Source organism: Lissotriton helveticus, chromosome 11 (genome assembly GCF_964261635.1).
Source record: "Lissotriton helveticus chromosome 11, aLisHel1.1, whole genome shotgun sequence".
Taxonomy (NCBI): domain Eukaryota; kingdom Metazoa; phylum Chordata; class Amphibia; order Caudata; family Salamandridae; genus Lissotriton; species Lissotriton helveticus.
Genome location: NC_136072.1, coordinates 40,391,927 through 40,419,444, shown reverse-complemented (window position 1 = coordinate 40,419,444; position 27,518 = coordinate 40,391,927). Strand labels below are relative to the sequence as shown.

The 27,518-nt window shown below is 44.8% G+C and overlaps 1 protein-coding gene across 1 annotated transcript in view; it reads left to right on the top strand.

Annotated features, from left to right (window-relative positions):
* The first annotated feature begins 1,526 nt into the window (after positions 1 to 1,526).
* The window catches only part of LOC144790964 (cytochrome P450 2J5-like), a 466,984-nt gene continuing 440,992 nt past the window's right edge, over positions 1,527 to 27,518 (top strand). Inside the window, exon 1 of the mRNA XM_078665581.1 lies at positions 1,527 to 1,738. Within this exon, the coding sequence (XP_078521707.1) occupies positions 1,562 to 1,738 (177 nt within the window). The 5' untranslated portion in view covers positions 1,527 to 1,561. The remainder of the gene's footprint in view (positions 1,739 to 27,518) is intronic.

Below are 27,518 nucleotides of genomic sequence, written 5' to 3'. Positions count from 1 at the left end.
ACGGCGGGCAGCTGAACAGTGCAGAATATCTACTATTTACCCAGCAGCCAGGCAAACAATGACCTTTTCCGTTATTTTCAAGGTTGCCGGCCAAATCGTAAACAATTTGTACTATTTAGCCAGCAGCCGGGTAAATAGTAGAGAAATTTCACTACTTATCAGGTGGCCAGGTAAATAGCCGCTACATTTACGGCCATATGTAGGTAATCTCAATTTACCGATTCTTAAATACCGAATTTTACCGATTTGGTATTTAAGAATCAGTAAATAGTATGTAGGTAAAAATTCTGTAAATTTTACCGATTCGGTAATATTCGGTATTACCGATTCGGTATTTACCGATTTGGTAATTCCCATTTATTCCTATGGGCCTAAAGGCCCATAGGAATGAATGGGAAGCCATTCACTATTACCGATTCGATAAATACCGAATCGGTAATGGGGGGAGCATATTCAAGGGTGGCAGGGTGTCACATTGACACCCTGTTGCACCGCTGAATTGTGCATTTGTGCACATGTGGCGCACATACATGCCCTAAGGGCAAGTATGTCTGCCACATGGCACTTTTAAAATAGCACAAAATTACTTTTTTAAAGGTATTCGATATTTACCACCAACTTGTAGTTGGTGGTAAATAACGAATCCTTAAATCAAAAATGCACTCACTTGAGTGATCCCTACATAGGATTTAAGGATTCAGTAATTTACCGATTCCTTAAATCCAGCCACCTACATTAAAAAAAGCTAAATACCCGTCGGTAACGGGAAATTTACTGATTTTCGCCCGCTACCGACCGGTAATAAGCTACCTACATATGGCCCTTTGTTTTTAATCTTGTCAGGGGGGCCTGAGAATAAAATTAGATTAGTTTGATTGAGGGCACTCCTAGGCAATTTTAAGTTTAGTTTCCCCAACCATAGGCGATAAAAAATACCACATAAATAGCTCCCTTGGACAAAAGAGGTAGAACTTGCCAAAATACAATACTGGAATCTGTGTTGAGCACTCAATGATGAAGCATGCTACAGAGTAAATTCCAACAGATGATAGTCCTTTTAACAAAACAGATGTTTTTCTTTAATTAATAGGACGTACCAATAGATTCGCCCTAGTAAAAGTGGCTACTCTCGTATACTATTGTTTGGCTAAAAATAGCGCCATCAGACCCACTCTTCAGTTCACTTTCTGAACCTGCGGAAAGACTCTCCGAGGACTGCCTGCTGATGTGGCCTGCTGTGTACTCAACAAGTCTGCTTTATTCACCTGGAATGAAAGCTTTGCTGCCTGGAACCTGCCTTGACCACTCCATAGCTCTGCTACAAGCCCCGGGGAGAAGAGACGTTAATGCAGCATTTGGCACGACATGATGGCAGCTCTGTGCAAGCTGGCGCCTCTCCCAGAGGTCTCCAGTCCTTATTCACACAGTCTACACTGTGACTGCTTGGCATTAGGAGAAAAAGAAGGAAGAGTGAAACATCCCCACAAGAGACACCCCTGACTGAGAGACGGTCCAGGTAAAGAGTTTGCGGGTTCAGCTCCGGGTAAAGCTCCCAAACAGGATGGAAGCGATGGAGGTCACGTGGGCGCTAGTTGCCCTGGCTGTGGTCCTGCTCCTGGGGCAGTTTCTGAATCTACAATGGGCGGCGAGGAAGTTTCCACCTGGACCAACTCCACTCCCTATCGTTGGAAGCATGTGGGCGCTAAACTTCAGTCTACACCATGAGACTCTCAGGCAGGTATGCTGGGAAACGGGGTGAATATGGAGCAAGGGGCAGGGGCTTATTCCAAGCTGCCTTCTATCATTTGGGGTAATACCACACCTAGAAAATACTCATACCGTAGGGTGCAAATTGTGGCTAAAGGATAAACACTGTATTTTCATCTATTCCAAGGTCCACAAATTCGGAATGTGCATTGAACAAATTCCACCAGATTTTTCTTTGGAAAATGTATGCAGTTAAGAACTCAGTTTATATGAAATTGCAGCAGAAATTACCATCTGATTCAGACTCTGGCTCCTGCTGGCACCCAAATGGGGATTGGTTGGGAAATCAGAATTATGGCAAGAAATTATTTTGCCGATGTAGCAAAAATCCTTGTGCCAGTCCAGCCTGTGTGTGTATTATTGGTTGCCATGGTGGCATGAGCTTAGGAGAAGTGTTTGTGAAGCAAGGAGACAATCCGGAGGGCTAACAGCAGCCACCAGCCTATTAGAAGTGATATTTACAACGATGAGTCTAAAAAATGCACTTCTGGGCTGCATACCACTTGCATTATGATGTCTCACTTCATTAATTTATAGTCATTTCTTTAGACTTTTTGTTATAATTTAGGCTTTCAGATTTTGATAAAAAAAAGTACATGGAAAAGGATGGTGAATGGGAGGTGACCCCGGCGTTGCCAACGTCCAAAACAATAATTATTTTATTCTGGTACCCTTGAATTCGAAGCGCACATCGGGTGCTGTTCTATGGTGAGCAAAGACATGCTTAGCTCGTTCCGATGGAGAGATAGAGGGGTGGACACTTTCGGGAGAAGGGGGGGGGCAATCCTTGATAAAGGAAGCTTTACGCTGACAAAAGGCACCATTGTTTTATGTGTAGCTTACAAAAGTGTGAATTCTGCCAAAATCAGGAGGGTTTCCCTGTATACCCGAATTGTGCTTGCGCTCAAATGTGCTCACGATAGACCTGCTACACATATATGTGAGGGCTTAAGATCTGATGTCACTTCTGGTGATGCCACTACATGTAAAATCATGGCTTGCGATGCCACTTCCTATGATGTCACTTCCTGTGATGCAATGTATGATGCCATGCACCGTGATGCGTGATGCCATGTGCTGTGATGTCACGCACCGTGATGTCACTTGCATACTGCCTAACTAGGTTAATCTCCCCACTTCTTTTTTTAGAACTTGTGACCTAGGGGGGCCTTCAGCACCACCGGTTTAGTTAGGTCAACAGCCTGTTGCCCGCAGAGACATCCTTGGCATTGATAGCCTGCCCTCCGAGAGGTTGGAGTAGCATAGAGGTTGCAAGCCTATAAGCAAGGAGTGATGAGCTCAGTTTGGGGGCTGTGTTTTTTGCTTTTGTTTGGCAGATGTATATAGAACAAACTCGACCCAAAGGTATTGGAGGCTTTAGGGGGCAGATTTACAAGCCCCTTGAGACACTTTTACGCCGCCGATGCGTCACTTTTGTGACGTAGCGGCGGCGTAAACAATGCGCCACTATGCTACATATTTACAACGTGACGCATCTAGTGAGATGCGTCACATTGTAAAGCCCTGTGCTACATTATACCTGCATCAGGTATAATGTGTGCAGGGTGGGCGTTCCGTCGCAAGGAAACCCGGTAAAAGTGACGCAGATTTCACGGAGTCAGTTTTACGTCCCGCTGCGTAAAAACCTTACTCCTGCTTGTAGCAGGCGTAAGGAGTGACACAGCACAGCAAGTATAGGGCACCCCTGAGCAGTGCTGGAGATGTGTCACGCTTGCTGACAGAAGCATCACGCATCTTTCTAACCTTGCGCCACAGTGCGCCGCATTGTAAATGCGACGCATCCATGGTGGCTCAAGGTGTGTCTAACGTCACACAAAATAACTGGCGCATCCCTCCATGGTATCAACATGAAAATAGTAAAGAAAGCTCTTCAACTTTAGTGGATCCTCATAAGTTATAGTTGTGTTGCCTGTAGTCACTTTGAACAAACAGGGATGGAAAAGACCATATCTTGCATTTATTGAACGCAATTGGGGTCGTAAGGACAAAAACTCTTTACGCCTATCCGCTGTTGACTTAGCGTAATCCTGAGAGAAAAACAGAGACTTGCCTGACCACATTTTGCGATTCATTGCTCTCGTAGCGGACACAACCATTAGTAAATCAGTGTATTCCAGAAAGTACAAGATCACTCCTCTTGGTTTGTGAGACGAAGAGGAAGACATTGGGCGTGATAGTGATCCCAGTCGATGCGCTCTCTGAATGTTTAGCGTAGTACCTTCAGGCAATTTAAGAAGAGTTGGGAGAAATGTTTTAAAGAAGGCAAGCGAATCTGAGCCTTCCGTTCCTTCAGGAAGACCATATATGCGAAGGTTATTTCTCCTATTTCTGTTCTCTAAATTTTCAATCTACTTATGAAGTGCGGAGACCTGTGAAGAGATAGAATTCACCTTGAAGGCGGAAGAGGAGAAAGTCTCAAATGTTTGCTCTAACACAGCAACTCGTTGATCCATATTAGACCACTTCTCGGAGAGCATCTAAAAAGTGTATTTGGTTTCCTCCATAGATGGCCTCAAAGCTCGTATCTCTTCAAACAAGAGATCCATTGTCACAGATGTTGACTGTTTAGGTGGAGAAGGAGGGTCTTTCTTCAACCGTTTTGTGGAAGCCTTAGTAGCAACAGAACTATAAGTAGACTGGGGCACTGAGGCACCTTTGGATGTGGAAGCGTCTGAGTCCTCCATGGATAAGCAGTCAAAATGAGAGCTAGTGCGTATGAGAGACTTGAGAGGAGTGGGCTGCGGCAATAGCAACCTTGGACAATCGTCCCATAGACCTAGAAATAAGCGTCCCAGCAATATAATGCAGCAGAAATTACAAGACGGTTAAACATTAAAGAATTAAACTCTATTGCACAGGAATGCAAAGATAATATAATATACCTAGGCACACCAACAAGCGACTACAATATAAGGAGCACACACTGTAATAAGAGTATAGCTGCGCAAAAGCCTAGGTATAAATAATGCGTTCACTTATGAGGAGAAAGCAAAATCTCTCTGGTGTTAGCGACTCATTCAAAACCAAAGTTGTGAAGAAGCAAAAAAAACTCAACAAGAAATCAATATTTGAGCGTTGATCCTCCTAAGCCATCGTGGAATGTGAGAAAGTTCCATAGAAATGCAGGCAATCACTGAGGTACAGTAAGGTGTCATTGGTGTTTAAAACCTGTCCCATGCATCCTCGGAGTCACAAGCCAAGAAGGAAAAGAAAAGAAAATCACCTCAAAGTATATGAGAGTATGTAGAATGAATTCCAAAATGGAGGCCAAACTGTGAGGAGCAAAATTCTCCAGAGCGATGAAATATTAAATAAGGTGAGAGCCTCCAAAAAGTACCTGTGAAGAATGCAAGGATGCCGCTGAGGTCGTCTGCATGCCAGTAAGTAAGATAAAGCACCAGAGCGTCGCTTGGAGAAAAACTCCGTCTGCGACTCTCAGGCAGTAGACAAGATGGCGGCAGTAGCTCACCGTAGCCGAGCCGCGGAGCACAAAAGCCGCAAACGACCTCGACCAATAGCAAGAAGCCTCCAAACAGTGTCCGCCTTTGCTACAAGGCGTCCCACAGCTAGTCCTACATTTCAGGAGCTGTACGTGCGAAATAGGTGCTGTCCGTTCCTCTTGAAATCCCGCCGCTGCAGGAGAGTCACGGGACAGCTGCCATCGTCGCTGGGTGCAAGCCACGCCCCCGATTATGGAGTGATTTACATTTGATTTACAAGGGACCTGGGGAAGGTAAATGGGTAGAAATTCAGAAATCAGTTTTCGAACACAAGGGAATGGTGTAAAACAATTGGGCAAGAAAATAATGGGGCAGGGAAATGGTGGGACCATCCCAGGTGATGCCCATTCCCAATTTGACCATCTTGCTCTACACAACATTCCCAAAAAGGCAGTGGAGTTTTTCAGACTGATTCATGGCTTTTTATACCCAGAGGGCAGCTCAGAGAATGAGTCTATCAAACAAAGTGAGTGCTCAGCAGCTCATTCTAAGCAAGAGAAGACCTTTCAGTTACTCCAGAAGGCATTATATTTTGAGGCTCAAGAATTGTGATATATGAGAGGGAGAGACAACAGGTCATTAAACTAGCACACTAGACACATTGTGGAATTGTTGCTACAACAAGACTTTCAGGTTGTGAACAGGCATGTTCTGTCGATGACAAGCTCCTGCTAGCATAAGCCACAATGTGTCCTGGGCTATTGGAATGTTGAGTGTGCTGGGCAAGGATGGCTCCCAACCCTACTGGGCTTGAATCAACAGAAATCTCTGGCTGCAATTTCGGAACAAAGTATGCCATTTTAGTGACGTTACCAATTGCACGTTTGATTTTCTTGAAGCTTTGTTCACAGTCACAAAATATAACATTTAGTTTAGTTTAGTCTCTCAATGGGGCACTCACAGACAAAATGGCATGTATATACCTTGAACAGTAAGTGGCCATACCAAGGAAGGATTGCAAAAAAGTTGCAACTTATGGGGGAGAAGTGGAAGACAAGGCCTGTACTTTTTTAGGATCCAGAGTAATTCCTCCATCAGAAAACATATGAAAACAACCCAACATGAGTCAAAAAGGTAGCAATGTACCTGCAATTATTTTCTAGTTTGAGTTAGTGATGTACCCTTTGTTCAAATCGAGGTGGAAAATGACTTTGGCTCGATTCAGCTGTGTAATCATTTAAGCAATGTGTGGACCTGTAAGTCATTCTCTTTCAATTGCCTTGTTTGCTTGGCACACATCAATGCAGATGCGCACATCACCTCCACTGTCCTTTTTGGGCACCACAACAATGGGTGATACCCAAGGCGTCAGAGCAGTGGATCACTTTATGATGTCATGTTTTAATAATGTCTCAATTTCTTTCTCACAATGTAGCGTCCTCTGATAGGGTCCGTCCCCCTTAGCACTGCAAGGTGGGGGTGCTTAGAAGGTTTTCTGGGACTCCCCGTATGACCACCCCTTCTGGATAAAGCACTTCTGACATCACTGGTATTGAGGGGGGGTCCGGCGGCCACATTCACCCGGCATGCTAAACACAGACAGGCGAGTTGTTTTCAACCCAAAGTGCTGCGTGAAGTGAGCACGCCGTGTGATCTGTGGCAGAGCTAACCCCTGATGAAGGGCTTGTCTGCCAGAAATGCATTAGAAAGGAGGAAGGAATTGATGGTTTTATACAATAGTATGATCAGATTTGCATATCACTGCTGAAATCAAGCGATATTATGAACTAAATTTGAAGATGGACGATAACGAATAAATATTGCCTAATCACACAGAAACATTTTCTGTCTTATTTTTGTTCATAACTTGAACACAGAACAACCCCAGGAAAGGGGGCCCTTGCAGTGCTAGTGGGGATGGACACTATCAGGAGACACTACATTGTGATGGAATGCCACACTCTTTGATCAGAGAGTGAAATCCCTTGAGCACGCGACAAATTGAATATGAGGTCAACGATAGAGGAAAAGTTGTGCGTGTTCTCCCCATTACCTATTTCATCAATTTCTTTATCAACAGCCTCTTGTAAATGAAACGCAATTTGACAATGTCGTTGAGCAACAGGACGTATGTCCTCATTTATGTGACATTACATTTTCATTTCCTGAAGTCTTCAAAGTCCATGAAACGAGGATAAAAACTGATTCACTATCTCATGATAGGCATTGACGGTGTAGTTTACAGAAATCGGCTCCACAACAGCATCAGTGCTAAAACTGAGTAAACATGCACTCGATGAAGTGCCTGGCAGGACATGAATTGGTAATTGTTCTTTCGTATTTTAATACTTCACAGTTGCTATGAATGAACCTTGACTTTGCAGTGGCATCAAAGTAGCGCACGTTTATACTTTGGTTTTTGATTGGGTTAAAATGGGGCACCGGAGATAGTTCATTGTACTTTTCCACTAGTATAATGGTTATCGATGCACTACTGCCTATTTTAAAAGGTATGGAATACCCATTCACGTTCAGTATGATTTTGGGACAATGTCCAAATTAATTTTGCACTTTCACTTGTCGATATAGCTTCAACCCTTATTCTTCCTTTAATAAAGCAAATCCTACGTGTGCACGGCATCCAGCGGTCAACAATGACATTGCACACCCATCTTCCTCACTGTTGATTGACAATGACAAACTTTTATACGAGGAATTTGACCACAATCGACATTGTTCTGTTTTCACTTGCCTCAACTGATTTTGCTGCTTGACTTTGTGGGCGTGCTTGGAACACCTCTAGAAATTTCTGGCATCCATTTTGTTTTCTTGATGTGACACACTTTATCTCTCCTCCATTTTGTTTTCTCAACTTGATGCACTTGATCTTTCTCTCACTTTGCAGCATTACAAAATGGTTCTCTTTCCCACAGTTTTTGCATATCTGTCCAATGGAGGGACATGTACCTTCATGTGAAAAGGAAAATCCACATAAAAAATATAACATCCTCTTCTTTGGAGACATTATTTTGTGGCCTTATACCCATGTGTTTTGACGTACTTTTCACACTCAGTGCTGATTCATTTTGGGCTGTTCCAGCCTGCAAGTTAGTGGCTTGTCTGTCAGCTCTTTCTTCAGCTCTGACAGCCATCAGTACTTGCCCCAAACTAAGTGTCTCTTTCAGTGATCATCGTCAGAAGGAATCAGAGAGACAGCCATCTATTACTCTGAGATGCATGGCCTCTTCTTCATTGAATTAGTTGAATTTGCAATGTTTGATGAGCGAATATAGTCTTTCTAAAAACTCCTTCTGCTCTCTGCCCTTTCTGACTGAAAATGTACCTTTTGTAGTTGACATTTTGCACTGGATTGAACTTGGTGTTTAACAGTTTTTTAATTTGAAAATACTAAGCATGGGCGAAATCTGCGAAATCGCGGTCCGCAAAATCGTGCGAAAGCGAATTCGCGATCCGCATAATTCGCGACTTCTTGCGAAATTGCGAATTTGGTTTTTTTTGCGTGTTCGTGGGGTTTTTTGCATGTTCGCGGGGCTTTGTGCGTGTTCGCCAGCAGCTAGCACGGTGAAGTTACCCATGCGGTCGTGTATGGGCACAGCATCCTCTGGTTCACCACTGCCACCCTCTGGTTCAGCACTGTCACCCTCTGGTTCACCACTTCCACTCTCTGGTTCACCACTGCCACACTCTGGTTCACCACTGCCACCCTCTGGTTCACCCCTGTTACCCTCTGGTTCAGCACTGTCTCCCTCTGGTTCACCACTGTCACCCTCTGGTTCACCCCTGTCATCCTCTGGTTCACCACTGCCACCCTCTGGTTCATCACTGCCACCCTCTGGTTCATCACTGCCACCCTCTGGTTCATCACAGCACCCTCTGGTTCACCACTGACATCCTCTGGTTCACCCCTGCCACCCTCAGGTTCAGCACTCACCACTGCCACCCTCTGGTTCATCACAGCACCCTCTGGTTCACCCCTGCTGCCACCCTCTGGTTCAGCACTCACCAGTGCCACCCTCTGGTTCATCACAGCACCCTCTGGTTCACCACTGTCACCCTCTGGTTCATCACTGCCACCCTCTTGTTCACCACTGCCACCCTCTGGTTCATCACTGCCACCCTCTGGTTCATTACTGCAACCCTCTGACTTGCCACTGCCACCCTAAGGATCATCACTGCCACCCTCTGGTTCATCACTGCCACCCTCTGGTTTGCCACTGCCACCCTCTGGATCATCACTGTCCCCCTATGGTTCATCACTGCCACCCTCTGGTTCATCACAGCACCCTCTGGTTCACCAGTGCCACCCTCTGGATCATCACTGTCCCCCTCTGGTTCATCACTGCCACCCTCTGGTTCATCACAGCACCCTCTAGTTCACCAGTGCCACCCTCTGGTTCATCACTGCCACCCTCTGGTTCACCACTGCCACCCTCTGGTTCATCACAGCACCGTCTGGTTCACCACTGACACCCTCTGGTTCACCCCTGCCACCCTCAGGTTCAGTACTCACCACTGCCACCCTCTGGTTCATCCCAGCACCCTCTGGTTCACCCCTGCTGCCACCCTCTGGTTCAGCACTCACCACTGCCACCCTCTGGTTCATCACAGCACACTCTGGTTCACCACTGTCACCCTCTGGTTCACCACTGACACCCTCTGGTTCACCCCTGCCACCCTCTGGTTCATCACTGCCACCCTCTGGTTCATTACTGCCACCCTCTGGTTCGCCACTGCCACCCTCAGGATCATCACTGTCCCCCTCTGGTTCATCACTGCCACCCTCTGGTTCATCACAGCACCCTCTGGTTCACCAGTGCCACCCTCTGGTTTATCACTGCCACCCTCTGGTTCACCACTGCCACCCTCTGGTTCATCACTGCCACCCTCTGGTTCATCACAGAACCCTCTGGTTCACCACTGACACCCTCTGGTTCACCCCTGCCACCCTCAGGTTCAGCACTCACCACTGCCACCCTCTGGTTCATCACAGCACCCTCTGGTTCACCCTGCTGCCACCCTCTGGTTCAGCACTCACCGCTGCCACCCTCTGGTTCATCACAGCACCCTCTGGTTCACCACTGTCATCCTCTGGATCACCACTGACACCCTCTGGTTCACCCCTGCCACCCTCTGGTTCAGCACTGCCACCCTCTGGTTCATCACAGCACCCTCTGCTTCACCACTGACACCCTCTGGTTCACTCCTGCCACCCTCAGGTTCAGCACTCACCACTGCCACCCTCTGGTTCATCCCAGCACCCTCTGGTTCACCCATGCTGCCACCCTCTGGTTCAGCACTCACCACTGCCACCCTCTGGTTCATCACAGCACACTCTGGTTCACCACTGTCACCCTCTGGTTCACCACTGACACCCTCTGGTTCACCCCTGCCACCCTCTGGTTCGTCACTGCTACCCTCTGGTTCATTACTGCCACCCTCTGGTTTGCCACTGCCACCCTCAGGATCATCACTGTCTCCCTCTGGTTCATCACTGCCACCCTCTGATTCATCACAGCACCCTCTGGTTCACCAGTGCCACCCTCTGGTTTATCACTGCCACCCTCTGATTCACCACTGCCACCCTCTGGTTCATCACTGCCACCCTCTGGGTCATCACAACACCCTCTGGTTCACCACTGACACCCTCTGGTTCACCCCTGCCACCCTCAGGTTCAGCACTCACCACTGCCACCCTCTGGTTCATCACAGCACCCTCTGGTTCATCACAGCACCCTCTGGTTCACCCCTGCTGCCACCCTCTGGTTCAGCACTCACCACTGCCACCCTCTGGTTCATCACAGCACCCTCTGGTTCACCACTGTCATCCTCTGGTTCACCACTGACACCCTCTGGTTCACCCCTGCCACCCTCTGGTTCAGCACTAACCACTGCCACCCTCTGGTTCATCACAGGGCCCTCTGGTTCACCACTGTCACCCTTTGGTTCACCACTAGCACCCTCTTGTTCACCACTGTAGATTATGGTGGGGAAAGCACACCTTCCCAGCCTCAACTGAGATGAATTAATTTGGGGCTGGTTAATGTGTCACTGAAGTTGAGCTTCAAGTCTGGCACCTGCTTCCTTAGCTGTAAGTGCTTCCTGTTGCAGTTTAATTTTTTTTACAGGAGCATTGTGCCATACTTGTAACTATTCTCTGACCCTGCTTTGAGGGTCAGAGCAGGGTCAGAGAATAGTTGCAAGTAGGCAACTGAACTCTGGAGGGGCCCCTCAGGAAGCACTACAGGGAATGGTTACAAATTAGCTTGAACTTTTGCACCTGCTAAGTGCTTTCAGTTTTCCAAAATTCGTTTTTCTGCCATTTTGCGAGATTCGTGGGTCGTGAATTCGTGCGAAATCAAACTTGCAATCGCGAATTCGTGCAAATTTGCGGATTTCTTTTTTTTTGCGTGTTCACCCTCTGGATCATCACTGTCCCCCTGTGGTTCATCACTGCCACCCTCTGGTTCATCACAGCACCCTCTGGTTCACCAGTGCCACCCTCTGGATCATCACTGTCCCCCTCTGGTTCATCACTGCCACCCTCTGGTTCATCACAGCACCCTCTAGTTCACCAGTGCCACCCTCTGGTTCATCACTGCCACCCTCTGGTTCAGCACTGCCACCCTCTGGTTCATCACTGCCACCCTCTGGTTCATCACAGCACCCTCTGGTTCACCACTGACACCCTCTGGTTCACCCCTGCCACCCTCAGGTTCAGCACTCACCACTGCCACCCTCTGGTTCATCCCAGCACCCTCTGGTTCACCCCTGCTGCCACCCTCTGGTTCAGCACTCACCACTGCCACCCTCTGGTTCATCGCAGCACACTCTGGTTCACCACTGTCACCCTCTGGTTCACCACTGACACCCTCTGGTTCACCCCTGCCACCCTCTGGTTCGTCACTGCCACCCTCAGGTTCATTACTGCCACCCTCTGGTTCGCCACTGCCACCCTCAGGATCATCACTGAACCCCTCTGGTTCATCACTGCCACCCTCTGGTTCATCACAGCACCCTCTGGTTCACCAGTGCCACCCTCTGGTTTATCACTGCCACCCTCTGGTTCACCACTGCCACCCTCTGGTTCATCACTGCCACCCTCTGGTTCATCACAGCACCCTCTGGTTCACCACTGCCACCCTCTGGTTCACCCCTGCCACCCTCAGGTTCAGCACTCACCACTGCCACCCTCTGGCTCATCACAGCACCCTCTGGTTCACCTCGGCTGCCACCCTCTGGTTCAGCACTCACCACTGCCACCCTCTGGTTCATCACAGCACCCTCTGGTTCACCACTGTCATCCCCTGGTTCACCACTGACACCCTCTGGTTCACCCCTGCCACCCTCTGGTTCAGCACTAACCACTGCCACCCTCTGGTTCATCACATCGCCCTTTGGTTCACCACTGTCACCCTTTGGTTCACCACTAGCACCCTCTTGTTCACCACTGTAGATTATGGTGGGGAAAGCACACCTTCCCAGCCTCAACTGAGATGAATTAATTTGGGGCTGGTTAATGTGTCACTGAATTTGAGCTTCAAGTCTGGCACCTGCTTCCTTAGCTGTAAGTGCTTCCTGTTGCAGTTTAATTTTTTTTACAGGAGCATTGTGCCATACTTGTAACTATTCTCTGACCCTGCTTTAAGGGTCAGAGAATAGTTGCAAGTAGGCAACTGAACTCAGGAGGGGCCCCTCAGGAAGCACTACACGGAATGGTTACAAATTAGCTTGAACTTTTGCACCTGCTAAGTGCTTCCAGTTTTCCAAAATTCATTTTTCTGCCATTTTGCGAGATTCGCGGGGCGCGAATTCGTGCGAAGTCGAACTTGCAATCCGCAAATTTGTGCAAATTTGCGGATTTCTTTTTTTTTGCGTGTTCGCGCGGTGTTTTGCTTATTCGCGGACCGCTTGCAGCGCACCGACCCCGAGGTTGCCCATGCGACCGTGTATAGGCGCGGCCATCTTGTTTGCGTGACGTGTTTCCGTTTCCGGCCGCTAGTTGCATGCTCGCGTCGTATGTGGCACGCGATTACGTGTTCGCGGGCGTTTTCGCGTGCTCGCAAGGGAAATATCGCGCGAACTTATCCACGCGGTCCTCAATGGGCGCGGCCATCTTGTTTTTCATTCATTGCTATGGTTCTGTGCATGCTTTCTAATCCTCCTTTCATCTGTGCAATCCTTTGTTTCTTTGGACTTTTTTTATCTTTTCTACTCTATATCTATCCCTCTTTATTTCTAGATCTATATTTTGTGTTTTTTTCAACTTTTCGTTACTTTTAAAGCTACTTTAAAAAAAAAATTACTTTACTTTTTCTCTATTCTTTCCTTTTTTTTTTCTTCCTGCTGTACAGGACCATGGCAAAGGGAGCTGGGAAGGAGAAGGGGAAGGGTCCCGTACCCCGTAACCAGCTCCCATGCGGGCGATTGCGGGGGGAGAACGTCACAGTCCGGGAGATCTTTAGCGCGGAGGAGGTGGTGCACTGGTTTATTATGTCCAGCGCCGCCTCCCCAAGACCATCACGGCAGGCGGCAGGATCGCTGGCGGGTACGGGCTCCGGGAGCGTCGGAAGCGATCGGAGAAGGTGTGCCGGGCCATGTATCAACACTCTCGGGTCCGGCGCATCTACAACCAGGCCACGCACCGGTGGTCCGACCTCCTGGACCGTGAACGCGACCTGCTCGACCTGATAGGCATCGAGATCCCCGGGCTTGGTGAGTAGTAGTAGCTATTTCATCACTACTCTGTTTTCTCCTGCCCTATGTGTTATCATATTGCAAAAAAATTTTGTTTCCGAAGAGCAATAATGCTGCCGATTACATTATAGGTATATTATGTTTCAAAATGTTCTGTGATTGCATTTCAGATGCACTGCTCTCCTGCTCAGTGGCGGTGCTCCTATGCTTATTTGTTTTCGATTTTTTTGTGTTCATTTCATTGGCCTGAGTAATTATGTAGGAGTGTACTTTACAGAACTGCGTAATGCTAGACATCAAGGGGCAGATTTACAATTACTGGCGCATCCCTGCAAATTAGCAGGGATGCGCCAGTAATTGTGCGCCACGCCTCCACCACCCATGGTGCGCCGCATTTACAATGCGGCGCACCATGGGGCAAAAACGACACAGAAGCGTCACGCATCTGTGCCCTAAAGTCAGCGCATTGCTGGAGTTGCATCACAACCACGACGCAGCTCCAGAAATGCTCTTGGGTGCCCTATCTCCCCAATGCTGCGTCAAGCCGTACGTCTGCTTCAAGCAGCCGCAGGGTTTAGAGTGACGCAGCATTGGCCTAAAAGTGACTGAGTGAAATCTTGTAGATTTCACTCAGCCACTTTTAGGATGCGTTCCTGCGCCGGAACGCCCCCTGATGGCGCAGGGCTTTACAAGTTGATGCATCTCCCATATGCATCACATTGTTAATATACCCCGCACCATGGCGCCTCTTTTGCGCTGCCGCTGCGTCACAAAAGTCACGCAACAACGGAGCAAAAGAGACGCAAGGGACTAGTAAATCTGCCCCTAGAGACTCAAGTCCAGTCCTTCCTTTGTACACCTGCCACTAATAAGAGTGGTGGTGGATTGATAGTTTGAGTATTTTAATGTTGGTTTAGTGAGTTACATAACTTTCCAAGTCTACGGTCCGCGAATCCAGCAATACTAATATCCTAGTAGACTACACCAGATAGGTCACTAAATGTAGTGCAATTGTTGTCTATTTGCTATTTCCCCGAAATAATTTGTTATTGTTCTTTTGAAATGTTTGATTTGGTTGACAACAATCATCCATGTTTGGGTCTTTCTTTCATGTTGTACATCAGCTCCCCCAGGGGCAAGAGGACAGAGGAGGAGGAGGTAGCGGCGCCGGCGGACGAGGACCAGGAAGGCCAGGATCGGTCCGGCGAGGGCTCCTCTGCTGGCCCCAGTAAGTTTTCATGTTAATATTAATAATTATACTTCCCTACCTTTTAGAGTACCTATTGTTTACTAACGTTCCTCATTCGATTTTTCCTACATCGTCTTTGATCTTCTTGTAGATTGTTTCTAAATTCTTATCCTGCTTCTACTATGACTCCCTGTGGTACTGCTAGGTTATTATTATTAGTCTGTCTGTGTAGCTAACTAAGCTTGCACAGTTGGCAAAAAGTGTTAAACGAAACTCCCATTCTGTTCATTAATAGCTCTATGCACTGAGTGCAGTCCTCTGGGTTGTCCATAATGTCTTTTGAAGTCTTCTAAATGTTTATGCTTTGATAATTCCCAACAAAGAATAAGATACTAGTTTACTTTTTGATTGGATAGGAGGACAATCCATACTACTATTGTTGCAGGGACAATTCTGCACAAACAGAACTATGGACACTTAATAGTGCATAACAGAATTTGAACCCCCATCTCCTTACTGACTAGCTAGTGTGACAGAGTCATTTAGCTCCCTAATTCATCGATGATTGATCCCCAATGATGTTTATCCAACCCAGGACATAAGACTACGGAGTCAGAGTCCAGAACTGTTAGAGCCACGGACTCATGCTTGCAAATTGCAAACCCTTTCGCTCACTCACTCATGACTAAAAACCACAGAGTCTATGTAAGTTTTAAAGCTTTATTAAAAGTAAAAACATTTATTAAAATCAAGTTCATCATACAACATAAACGGTGGATTGAAAATCGAAAAGTGCCTAGTGATGTCACACATTAATTGTGGGCGAGTCCTCACCTTGTTGGAACTTCAAATCTTCTTTGTGGTGCTGAATCGTTGCTGCCTCCGTCCTAGTGATGATGATCTGATGTTGCTCTTGTTCTTAGAAGGGAAGCTTCTGTCTATTATGAAAAAAACGGTGCATGTTAAAAAGCAAGCATTCATCAGTTGTGCCAAACACTGTAACAAGACAAGCAACACCCTTCCCTGAAAAAAAGTGCAATTTTTAGTTTTGACTAGACAGTCACAAATTATTACACTTGTTTGTGTAGTTGTAGTGAATTTTTTTAATTCCTAGACAAAATACTAGGGAGTGGTGTATATGTCATCTAAGAATCTGAAATGTATTTTCTAGGCGGAACATCGGCACAACCATCCACCGGTGCCGGGGCCAGCGCGGAGGTGGGCACTCCAGGGGCGGAGGCGGTGCAACAGCCAGCGGAAGCTGCTGTGGGGGATGCCACGGTAGTGGCGGACAATGGTAAGCTATTATATTCCTTACTTATTGAGATAGCAGACTGCAGAGTGTGCTCTCTGCACGGGTGTATATGTTGTACAGTACAAGTATACTATACTGTTAAGAAGACTTACAAATTTAGAACTAAGTTTTTATTAACCAGGTAGTAGCCTCCTCTAAATTGACTTCAACTCAGCTGTGAAAGTTTTTTCGAGAATCCAAGTCAGATCAGAGATGAACTTAATGGATGGGATGAACGAAAAGGGAAAGAAGGGTGTAAGTAAGTGTGGAAGGACGAGCAAGTTAAAAGTAATGATGACTGGCAAAGAAAGATACGTGTTTTTCAATGCTGCCCGAGGTGGCTGGGAATAGGATGCATGGCCGGTTGAAGGATGAAGCAAGGATGGGTGGTAGGAGAAAGGAAAGAGGACTGCCTGGGTGGGTGAAACAGAAACTGTATGTGTGCGCAATATACCCTTTGGTTGAAATTCAAATGCAAGTCAAGCACGGATGCATGGCTTGCGGTTTCCAAAATAAAATGAAAATGTTGTTTTCCCGTGAGAAAAAGTAAGGTTTGTCCACTTGAGACATTAAGAAGAATGATTGACATTTACTTTGAATGGATGGATGCCTGGATCATGGTACTATCTGACTCATAGATAGCATATGTGTATGTAGAGAGAGTAGACGGTCACTGGATGAACTAAGTGTTACTTTGAAGAGCATGTAACACCGCACCCGCACGTCCGTTCCAGTGTAGGAAAGGCAAGGAAAAGAAGTCGTCATTTTTCCGAATACTACCATGAATAGTAGCAGTACTTTGTATTGCAAGCACAGCATATATCCGGCGATTATGGGGGCCACTCACTACCTCTGTTAATAATTTTAGTACAACTCTGTCATTCATGTGTGGCCTATCAGTGTTTACTCAATAAAAAAAAAGCACCTAAAGTCATCCCATATGTAATCAAATACATATCCTGTGAAGGGATAGATAATCATATTATTTATCTTCTTCATTTTCCTTTTCTAGTAGTCATTGGCACTGTAGGGTGAAAGTTAAATTAATTAAGCAGTAGCCCTTGTAACAGAGTATCCTCAGTGCCACCCGTAATGGAAAAGTAAGAGCTTCACCACCTGCATGTACTGGACTGGTACAGTAACGCAAGCCCGTGTCATCATGGCGTGCTTCTCTTTTTCGCGGGTGCAAGTTGACTGCGCTGGCATTATGCCGGCTTCCAGAAGTTTACGTACCAATTTCGCAAAACAAGAGAGAAGAAGAATAAGACTGGTGTACTGTCATAGTCGACTCTAATGTAGTGAGTCCATAGTGCTCATAGCATTGATTCCTGAAACTCCCACTAATGTTAGAGCAAGGCTGAAGAAGTGGTAGGTTAGATAGATACAGGCCACAAATGTTATGTACTGTGCTTGCAAGTTGCTAGTTCTACTGTGACACAACTTTCTGCTGAATTATTTTGTGTTAATCTTAAAGAGCATTGGTTACAGACTATTTTTTTCTTTCTTCATATAGATGGCAGAGCAACTTTTTGAAAAATTAGTGGCAGGTGGCACAATTGGAGCTGCCATGGGACCACCCAAAGAGACCAAAAAAGAAGGCCTTAGAGCCAAGTTTGTTAAGCTTGAATCCCTGAAACGTACAGAGTTGAACAAATGGTGGGATGCCGCTACTTTGAAACAATACATCAAACTCAATAGAATTCCACGTGGTCTTAGATCCCAGATCATACCCACCTACGAAGATTTAGAACCTGATCTTTATATAACATGGGAGAAGGAACTAAATACTAGTTCTAAAAATCTAATCAATATTCTAATAGAAAATGCGGAGAGAAAAATAGCGAAGCTATTGGTAGAAATACAAAAAGTGGAAGATGAAATTAAAGAAATGAACCTTCCCGAAGCAACCATTAAGAACTATAATGTTTTGGATGATAAACTTAATGAACTTCAAAATGATATCAAGCAAAGGAAGGCTAGAAAGATTAAACGCGACGAAAAAGACTACCGGTCAGGTCGAGTTTATACCTTTGCAAGGAAATTTGACTATTTGATTACCAAACCTACGACTGATAAACAAAAGAGCGGCACCCCATCAGTGAGTGACAGTGATCCTGGGACTAGTAACATTTCCAGTAGTGAAAATGAAGATAACTCTGAGACCGCTTCCCTGACACCAGTTGAGAATAATTTTTTAGTAGAGGTGCGCAGACTGCGCCGTGGAAACAGGGACTCAGAGAGGAACAGAGGGGCAATTGTAAGAAAACCAGGAGAGGTGGTAGAGGAGGTAGGAGGACAGGGAGGAAGGGTCGGCATGCGAACGAGATCATGGAAACCATAATTGACAATGATGATAATGATGTGGGTGATATTGAAATTGTGAACTTGTCTTCAACTGAATTATCGGAGAGTATGATCAGTTTACTTAAAAAAGGCATGGGGTTTTGTCCAACTACTATGTCAGATTGGTATATGACTAAGATTGATGTATTTAAGTTTGTAAGGAGGCTCAAACTGAAAAAATACTTTGCAAATGTACCAGATAAACCCAAACAAGTGAAAATAAAACCAATAAGTGAAATTACCATTCAAGAACTGAAAGAAACCCAATTATTATTGTCCCTCACTGAGAGAGAGGAAGATCCAGTCACTATACTCAAATTATTGGATGATTTGGGAATAGATAGGTTCTTGAGTGAAGAAAGTGGGTTGAAAGAGAGATCAAAATGGACACCACAAGTAGTTTCTGGTAGTACAATTGAAGCCTTTTCTAAGGCGGTGAATCAGGATATAGACAGGATTACGGATGCTAAGTGTTTACACAAAGCTAAGAGGTACAGAGATAACCTATTGCCAGGAGAGAGACTAGCATTAAAAGAATTAGCTGCTAATCCGGATATTACTATACGGAGAGCAGACAAAGGTGGGAACATGGTAATTCTAAATACAACAGATTACAAAGAAGAAGTATATTCCCAATTGAATGATAGTGTGTACTATGAAAAATTGCAAAGTAACCCTCTCATAAGTCTGTCTAAAATTATTAATGATCAACTGAAAACTTGGTATGAGGAAACTCTTATTGATCGTGATGAATATCTATATTTGCAAGTCACTACACCACGTGCACCATGTATGTATACGCAACCCAAAATTCATAAATCCATGACTAAACCACCAGGCAGGCCAATAATTTCGGGTATTGGGGGGCCAACTGAGCGCCTTTCCCAATATGTTGATACTTTTTTACAGATTTATGTTAAAAATGTACCTTCTTTTATTGAGGATTCTAAACACGTACTCAACCTCATGAATGATTTGGTATGGGATGAGAGAATGATATTGGTTACACTCGATGTGGTATCTCTGTATACCAACATCGATCACGAATTGGGTATACATGCTATTGACTTCTTTCTAGGCAATAGGAGTGCAGAATATTTTGATCACAATCAGATGATTCTGGAGATGACAAGATTGGTGCTTCAGAACAATGTATTTCTCTTTGATGGAAACTGGTATAGACAACGCCTTGGTACCGCGATGGGTTCCAGATTTGCTCCGTCCTTTGCGAACCTCTTTATGGGGTTCTTTGAGGCGGAGAGAATCTGGGGCCCATCCGGTAGAAAATGGATTCAATATATCCACTATTGGGGGCGATACATCGACGACTGCCTCCTTGTGTGGACAGGTTCAGTAGATGAACTCAAAGGTTTCTTTGACTATTTAAATGATAACACTCTCAACCTGTCATTTACCACCCACTATGATAAAAATAACATTAATTTTTTGGACATTCAGTTATTCATCACAGACAATAAAATTTGCAGTCGCATGTTCCGTAAACCTACTAGCTGCAATGCTGTGTTGCATGCTCGAAGCTGTCATCCAAATAGTCAGATCAAAGCGATCCCTTATGGTGAGATGGTAAGGGCGAGACGGAACTGTTCGATAGATATTGACTTCGAGCACAATCTTACTGATCTTACTAAGAGATTTCTTAAACGTGGATATCAGAGCAAAGTGGTTGAAAATGCAATAACAAGAGTAAAGAAACTCAAAAGGTCTAGTACTCTCAAGGATAAATCTGTTGTACTCAAAGAAAATCAGATTCGCCTAGTAACTAATTATGGCTCTGATAGTGCTCAACTGTTCAAAATCCTGAATAGACACTGGCATCTATTACAGATGGATAAAGATCTGTCACCTTTTATTGGAGATAAACCAGGACTGACTTTTAGAAGGGGTCGTACCCTCTCTAATTTCATCAGTCCTAGTTACCCGTTGAAGACAACTGTTCCGGATTGGCTCACTGGGCGATCTACAGGCTTCCATAAGTGTGGAAGGTGTAGCTCCTGCAGATGGGCAGTGAATAAGATCAAGACTTTTAACTATAACAACACAGGCGAACACCTAATTAATACGTTCATTAATTGTGATACCAATTATGTTGTTTATGTTATAGTCTGTTCTTGTAGACAGATTTACGTTGGTAGTACCATTAGGAAACTTAAGGAGAGAATGGTTGAGCATTTTAGAGCTTTGAAAACAGGGGATACTCGTTATCCCATTGCCTCTCACATTGTCAGAAACTTTGAAGAAAAAGATAAACATACGTTTAAATATCATGGAATTGATCATATTAAACGTGATGCAAGAGGTGGGAATAGACAATTACAGTTAAGGCGAAGAGAAGTGATGTGGTTATTGAAACTTAAGGCAGTTGAGCGTGGTCTGAACATTGACCATGAATATGAATATTACTTAGGGCAAGAATAACCTGATGATGCTGTATACAATCTGTTATTGCTCTGGTGTTATTAAGCAATATAATGTATAACAATGGACTACATTCACTGTCTGTACAGTATTATGTCAAATATAAGATCTATGACTAGAATGATACTGATTTATCTGATGTAACTATATCTGATGTCCTGTCCTCCTTTCCTTCTCCCTCGGTATCCTGAATGTGCGATTAGATTTTCTGCTTATATCTATGCAGAAATGAAAGACCATTTGGCCCCAGTGTGCTGGGTTGTATCGTCAGATGTAGGTGGGGTTACTTTTTTCCCCTGTGTTGTGAGGATTTGTGGCACTGATGGAGTTGATTTGTTGTGGAGTAAATACTACATAGCATTTAATAGGTTAATGAATACACGTGTAGGTCGACTAAACCACTAATTGATATGGTTCCGAATAACTTTGGTTAGTGTGCAATCATACTGTAGATAACGATGAGAACACAGAAAGATTGATAGATTGCGGTTAAATTTTGATTATTCACAAGTAATATTACTCGCCAAACAGGTTGTCTATTGTGACTGTATGACATAATAATAGCTTTTATAATTCTCATACTTTACGAATATATGGGCAAGAGTGGCCATTATAGAGGATATGTATAGAAATCTGCGAGGATACGTAGTCTAGACAGGCTCCTTAATAAACTAAAAGATGGCGCCCGCAGTTTTAGGTTATACGATGCCATTTCAAATGTTGTGCGTGTTGAACGCGACCGCTTTGGATACATAGGGAGCGGACATGTGGTAATTTAAGATGAGATTGTAGTTACAGTTGCGAGGACACAAAGTTTATACTGACTGTTCCATATTAAGATAGGGATACGCGAGAGAAATAATCACCACTTCAAGATGGCGCCCGTGGTTTTAGGCTATATATTGCCATTCAAAGATGGCGCGCGTGTAGAACGCGACCGCTTCGAACACGAAGGGAGCAGAGATAAGGTGAGCCGGGTGCTATAATAGTTGTTACACAGTACAACTGTGGTTCTTATTAGTGTTTATTATAATACTGGTTTATTTGATTGCAGCCTACCATTAAGAAATTACAGAGCTAATACTTACCTAATATATACTCGGACTTGGAGTATTGCGAATTTTTGGATTGGAGTTGAGACTTATACGGGAACCATTATTTGGATCACGACTTACTGTCTAAAGGTACTAATATGGTAATTACAATATCGAGCACTGATTATGCTGGAATACATAGGGTTCATAATTTGAGCACAGTGGAATATTTGATGTCCTAAGAGCACTTATACATTTATACGAATTACGCATTTGCTTTAAGAGAGCTTATATTTGGTGATGGCAAATGCCATAAGTGGTTTAGTTCTTCCGTTTATAATATAATGTACAAATTAGTAATGACAGATTAATACTGAGGAGATATATTGAACATTGAAGCTCATGTACTACATGGTGCTTCCCCTATAATATGGGTGAGTTTGTTTGGGTAATTTTGTATAGATTATGATGATTCATCTGTTGGTACAGTTGGTGACTGGGCCCTATTTGGTTTTGCAGGTTTATGATTATTATTTTTGGCAAAATCTGGATTGAAGTTAGGTATGTTACCTTTTACGTATACTTCAATCTAGTGTGAATGAGGGCTCTCTTCTTTGGGCTTTAAACGTATCAGTGTTTCACTTGTGGGTATTTCTCGCTTTCTCTTGGTGACTAGTACTTTCTTGTTGTACCTTCCTGGATACACTTACTCGGTGTCTATAATTGTGATTATTACATATGGTTATTGTTATGTAATTTTGGTTACTGTATTAATTACAGCCCTGAAGAAGTCTGTATGTCATAGACTGACTAGACGAAACACGTGTTGGCTGTTATATTGTTACACATTGGATGAAGAAATCTGATGAAGAATCTGATGAACAGATGAAATTAAAGATACATGAACATTGATTCTGTGTTGTTTGAACTCAACAAGAGTGCTTGGTGGATATTTGTTAATTCATATAGATGCTCCGTCCAAACTGTCACGGAAGGATCTGGCTAGACGGGCCCGGCAACGGACACTGGAGGCGACTGTCGCCGAATATCAGCGGCTGGTGGCCCAGGAGGAGGAGGAAACGCAGTCGCAGATCACCACAACATCCACAGGGACAGCTGCATCCTCCTCCGCGCTCCCTGGGTCAGCCAGTCAGCGCAGGCCTCCAGCGGTACGGAGCCATGGTACCGCAGTCACCAACCACCACCAAGCAGCCAAGAAATCAGCTGCCCCCCACAGCAGGTGCAAGAATTGAAATTGAAATTGGATTTATAAAGCGCATGGCTGCCCGTAAGCGTCCCAGCGCTACCATGCAAAAAATAAGAAACTCTAAAGGGGGCAAGGGAATTTAAGAGGTTTTGGGAAAAAGAAAAAATTTGAGACATTTACGAAATTTGCTAAGGGACGGTTCAGTGCGAATGTGTCTGGGGAGGGCGTTCCAGGTCTTTGCTGCATTTACCGAGAAGCGCCGGCCTCCCGAGCGGGCCTTCCTAATTCTGGGGACTATGACCAGGTTTTCAAGGTCCGATCTCAAGGCCCGTGAGGGTCTGTACGGGCGTATCAAGCTACTTAGGGCCTGGGGTCCTTTGCCTTGAAGGGCTTTGTGGACAATGCATGATGATTTAAAGGAGATGCGCTCACGCACTGGGAGCCAGTGCAAGGTTTTCAACAACGGTTTTGCTGATGCTCTTCTTGGACCGCCTAACACTCAGGGTGTCCTACCTTGAGCAGAAGCAGTTTTTTAGACTTTGGGGACTTTTTATTTCACAGACATTCTTTGGGGTTAGGGAGGGGGGGTGGGTCGGGACTTGCGGGATAGTTTATTTTTGTTAGGGATATAAATAATTATTACTTTCAACTTAAACATAGCATACGTGTTTTTACTGCAGTTGAGGCTGGAGGGGGGGGTTAACTGTAAGTTTGTTTTCCTGAAACTTAAGTGGCTTCTTGATTCAAATTGTGTAATTGCCCAAATGTTTACAACAGTAAGTGCCTCTCACAGAGTTAGTGAATTCAATTGTCCTAGGACGTTACCAGTACTACCACCAGGCTCTCGTCTCTCATACTACTCCATTATTCTTCCTCCCCTCAAACGCTTATCTTACCTGTAATTCGTGTTTGAAATTAGGGCTAGGCACAGGGCTGGCTGCATGGCAAATGGCCATTAAGGTTGGCAATCCTTGGCGTTTGAAATAGCATCATTGCGGTGGTACTAGTGGTGGTACACAGTGGCAGTTGCAGCATATGAAAAAAAAGAAATTGAAACCTTGATTGGCCTTAGCGGAGCATTAGAACGGTACGATAGATACTATAGCACGTGACAGTACACTAGAACAGTGCCAAAATGTAGCCTTAAAAATGCTAAAGTATTGAAAGTATAACTACTATTTGTGTGGAATTTGACATTGGCTACTACTACAAGAAATAGTACTGAAGGTGAAGGACACAGCAGCGTAATCATTTGCCACATGTAGGAGGAGGATGTTCTTCATGATCAATCCATTTCATGGCGCCCATGAAAATCAGCTTTGATTTGCCAATAGTCATGGGTCTGTGTCAAGCTGAGTAAGAATATATCCTTCGATTCCTTCACCAGCCTTGAAATGTAATTCATTTTCAGTTGCTATGACCTTATCCTCCCCAGCAAGTGTGTGGAATTATTGTTGTCATTTACTCACACATCAATGAAAACCACACAGCCCGGGGGAAGAGGGTTAGGGTTTGGAAATTGGATGGGAATGGGGGTTTTTGGGAAAGTTTTGTTGAGAGAGGAAGAAAAAAACACAGCATGGACAAACAACAAATGAAGATAAACAAATCTTTGGATACGAAGATATCCATAAATATTTTAAGGGGCATAAAGGAAGTGCATGCACTTCTGCAGGCATGAAGTTGATTGCTAAATGGATGGTTAGGTTACTTTAACTAAGTAATACTTTCTAATGAATGAAAGAATGCGACAGTACAGGGCTGCAGTAATTATGCGTTTTCACTTGCCTATCTCTGCACTCTGAGAAACACTTTGTTCATTAAATCAGTTTGAAAAATAGCAAAGTAAAACTATACAATAGCTGGAGGGATGAATTTAGAAGCAGAGAGCAAAGAAATACAAAGTCACGCTCATAGAAGTTCACAGCAATAACATTACTTAAAATATATATAGAAATGAATGGATACTGTTACTGTATGTTGTTGTACTTGTCCTGTTGAATTTGGGAAGTTGCATGCATCAAGCCATTCCTCTTATTTGCGGTACTCCTCCGTTCCATCTGAGGCTCCGTCGATCAATGTTGGTGACCAGAAGACAACCTGTCCTCTGCCTGCCTGGCGGATGCTGAATTGCGGGTCGCTAATGTGAAGCCTGACTTCATCCTTTGTTCCATTGCACAGGGTGAAAGCCACCCTGTAAATATTGATGGAAAAACAGGAAGTGATATTAAAACGCCACCGAGAAAAAAATATAAGGTATGTACGCTGTGTAGTGCAAAAAGTCACACTTTCAGTTTCGGAATCGACAGTACAATAGTTTCGAAAGGGCGTACTCTGAGTCTCCTTTTGAAGGATAAATAAGTATAGGCGAATTTTGCGGATCTTTCCCCTGAAGCTAGGTGTAGTGTAAACTACAATTTTAGAACAAAATTAGACCTTCCCAGCAGTGCTCCCAGATCCTTAAACACAGACGCTAAAATTTAGAATACCCCCAATCAGACCCCAAAAACGTGCGATACTGCTACCTGTCTGAGGCCTAGTGGAAAATGGTGACAAAACGTACTTTGAAAGTAAAGTAGGCCCAAATCCCCCCTTTCCCACCATGGACGTTCTTCAAACCACTTGCAACCAAAAGTAGACATTTCTCGACAAGTGCTCCAAGAGTAGACCCCAGAACCCAGTTGCCAAAATCTCGAACACCCCCAAACACATGCAATACTGCTAACCCTAACGAGCCCTAAGTTAAAAATAGTGTCAAACGCTTTCTTCAACTAGGCCCCAACTCCCCTTTGCCACAATGTATTTTCTCTTGCAATAAAAAGTATCCATACCCAGTGCTGCTCCAAGAGCCCAAAACCCACCCATAAACACTAGGAACCCCCCAAAGTGAGCAAAATGCCTGGAAATGGAAAAACTTTTTCACCTCCGATTTTCTCCAAACCACTTTCATCTGGTATTAGACCGTCACAGCAATGCCCCCAGACACGTCAACCCAGGCGGAAACAAGTTTAACCCCCCCTCAAACAGCCCAAAAGCAAAAATTGAAAAATGGGCACTTTGACAAATTTCTGCATAGTTCCCAGATCACTCCGTGCCCGCTTTGCAGCTAGGCCCCAACTCCCCTTTGCCACCATGGATTTTCTCCAAACCTCTTTCAATCAAAAGTATCCATACCCAGCGTTGCTCCAAGAGCCCAAAACCCACCCACAAACACCAGGAACCCCACCAAGCAGGCCCCCGAAAACGCTAAAGTGAGCAAAATGCCTGAAAAGGGAAAAACTTTTTCACCTCTGATTTTCTCCAAACCACTTTTATCCGGCATTAGACCTTCACAGCAATGCCCCCAGACCCGTCAAGCCAGGCAGAAACAAGTTTAACCCCCCCAAACAGCCAAAAAGCACAAATGGAAAAATGGGCACTTTGACAAATTTCTGCATAGTTCCCAGATCACTCCGTGGAGTCCGTGCACGCTTTGCAGCTAGGCCCCAACTCCCCTTTGCCACCATGGATTTTCTCCAAACCTCTTGCAATCAAAAGTATCCATACCCAGCATTGCTCCAAGAGCCCAAAACCCACCCACAAACACCAGGAACCCCCCCAAGCAGGCCCCCGAAAACGCTAAAATGAGCGAAATGCCTGAAAATGGAAAAACTTTTTCACCTCTGATTTTCTCCAAACCACTTTTATCCTGTATTAGACCTTCACAGCAATGCCCCCAGACCCGTCAACCCAGGCGGAAACAAGTTTAACCCCCCCAAACAGCCAAAAAGCAAAACCACAAAAAGTGAGACAGCAAATTTCGGGCCTACCTGGAATTCAGTCCAAATGCGCTGTGCAGCTAGGCCCTAACTCCCCTTTTCCACTATGGATTTCCTGAAAAACAAATGCAATCAACATTAGACTCTGCCAGCAGTGCTCCCAGACCCCAAAATCCACCCACAAAAACCTAGAAGCCCCCCAAACAGCCCCCCAAAGACAGGCAAGTGAGCAAAAACGCAAAACCTTTTTCACCATGGATTTCATCCAAAACACTTGTATCCGATATTAGACCTTCCGAGCTATGCCCCCAGAC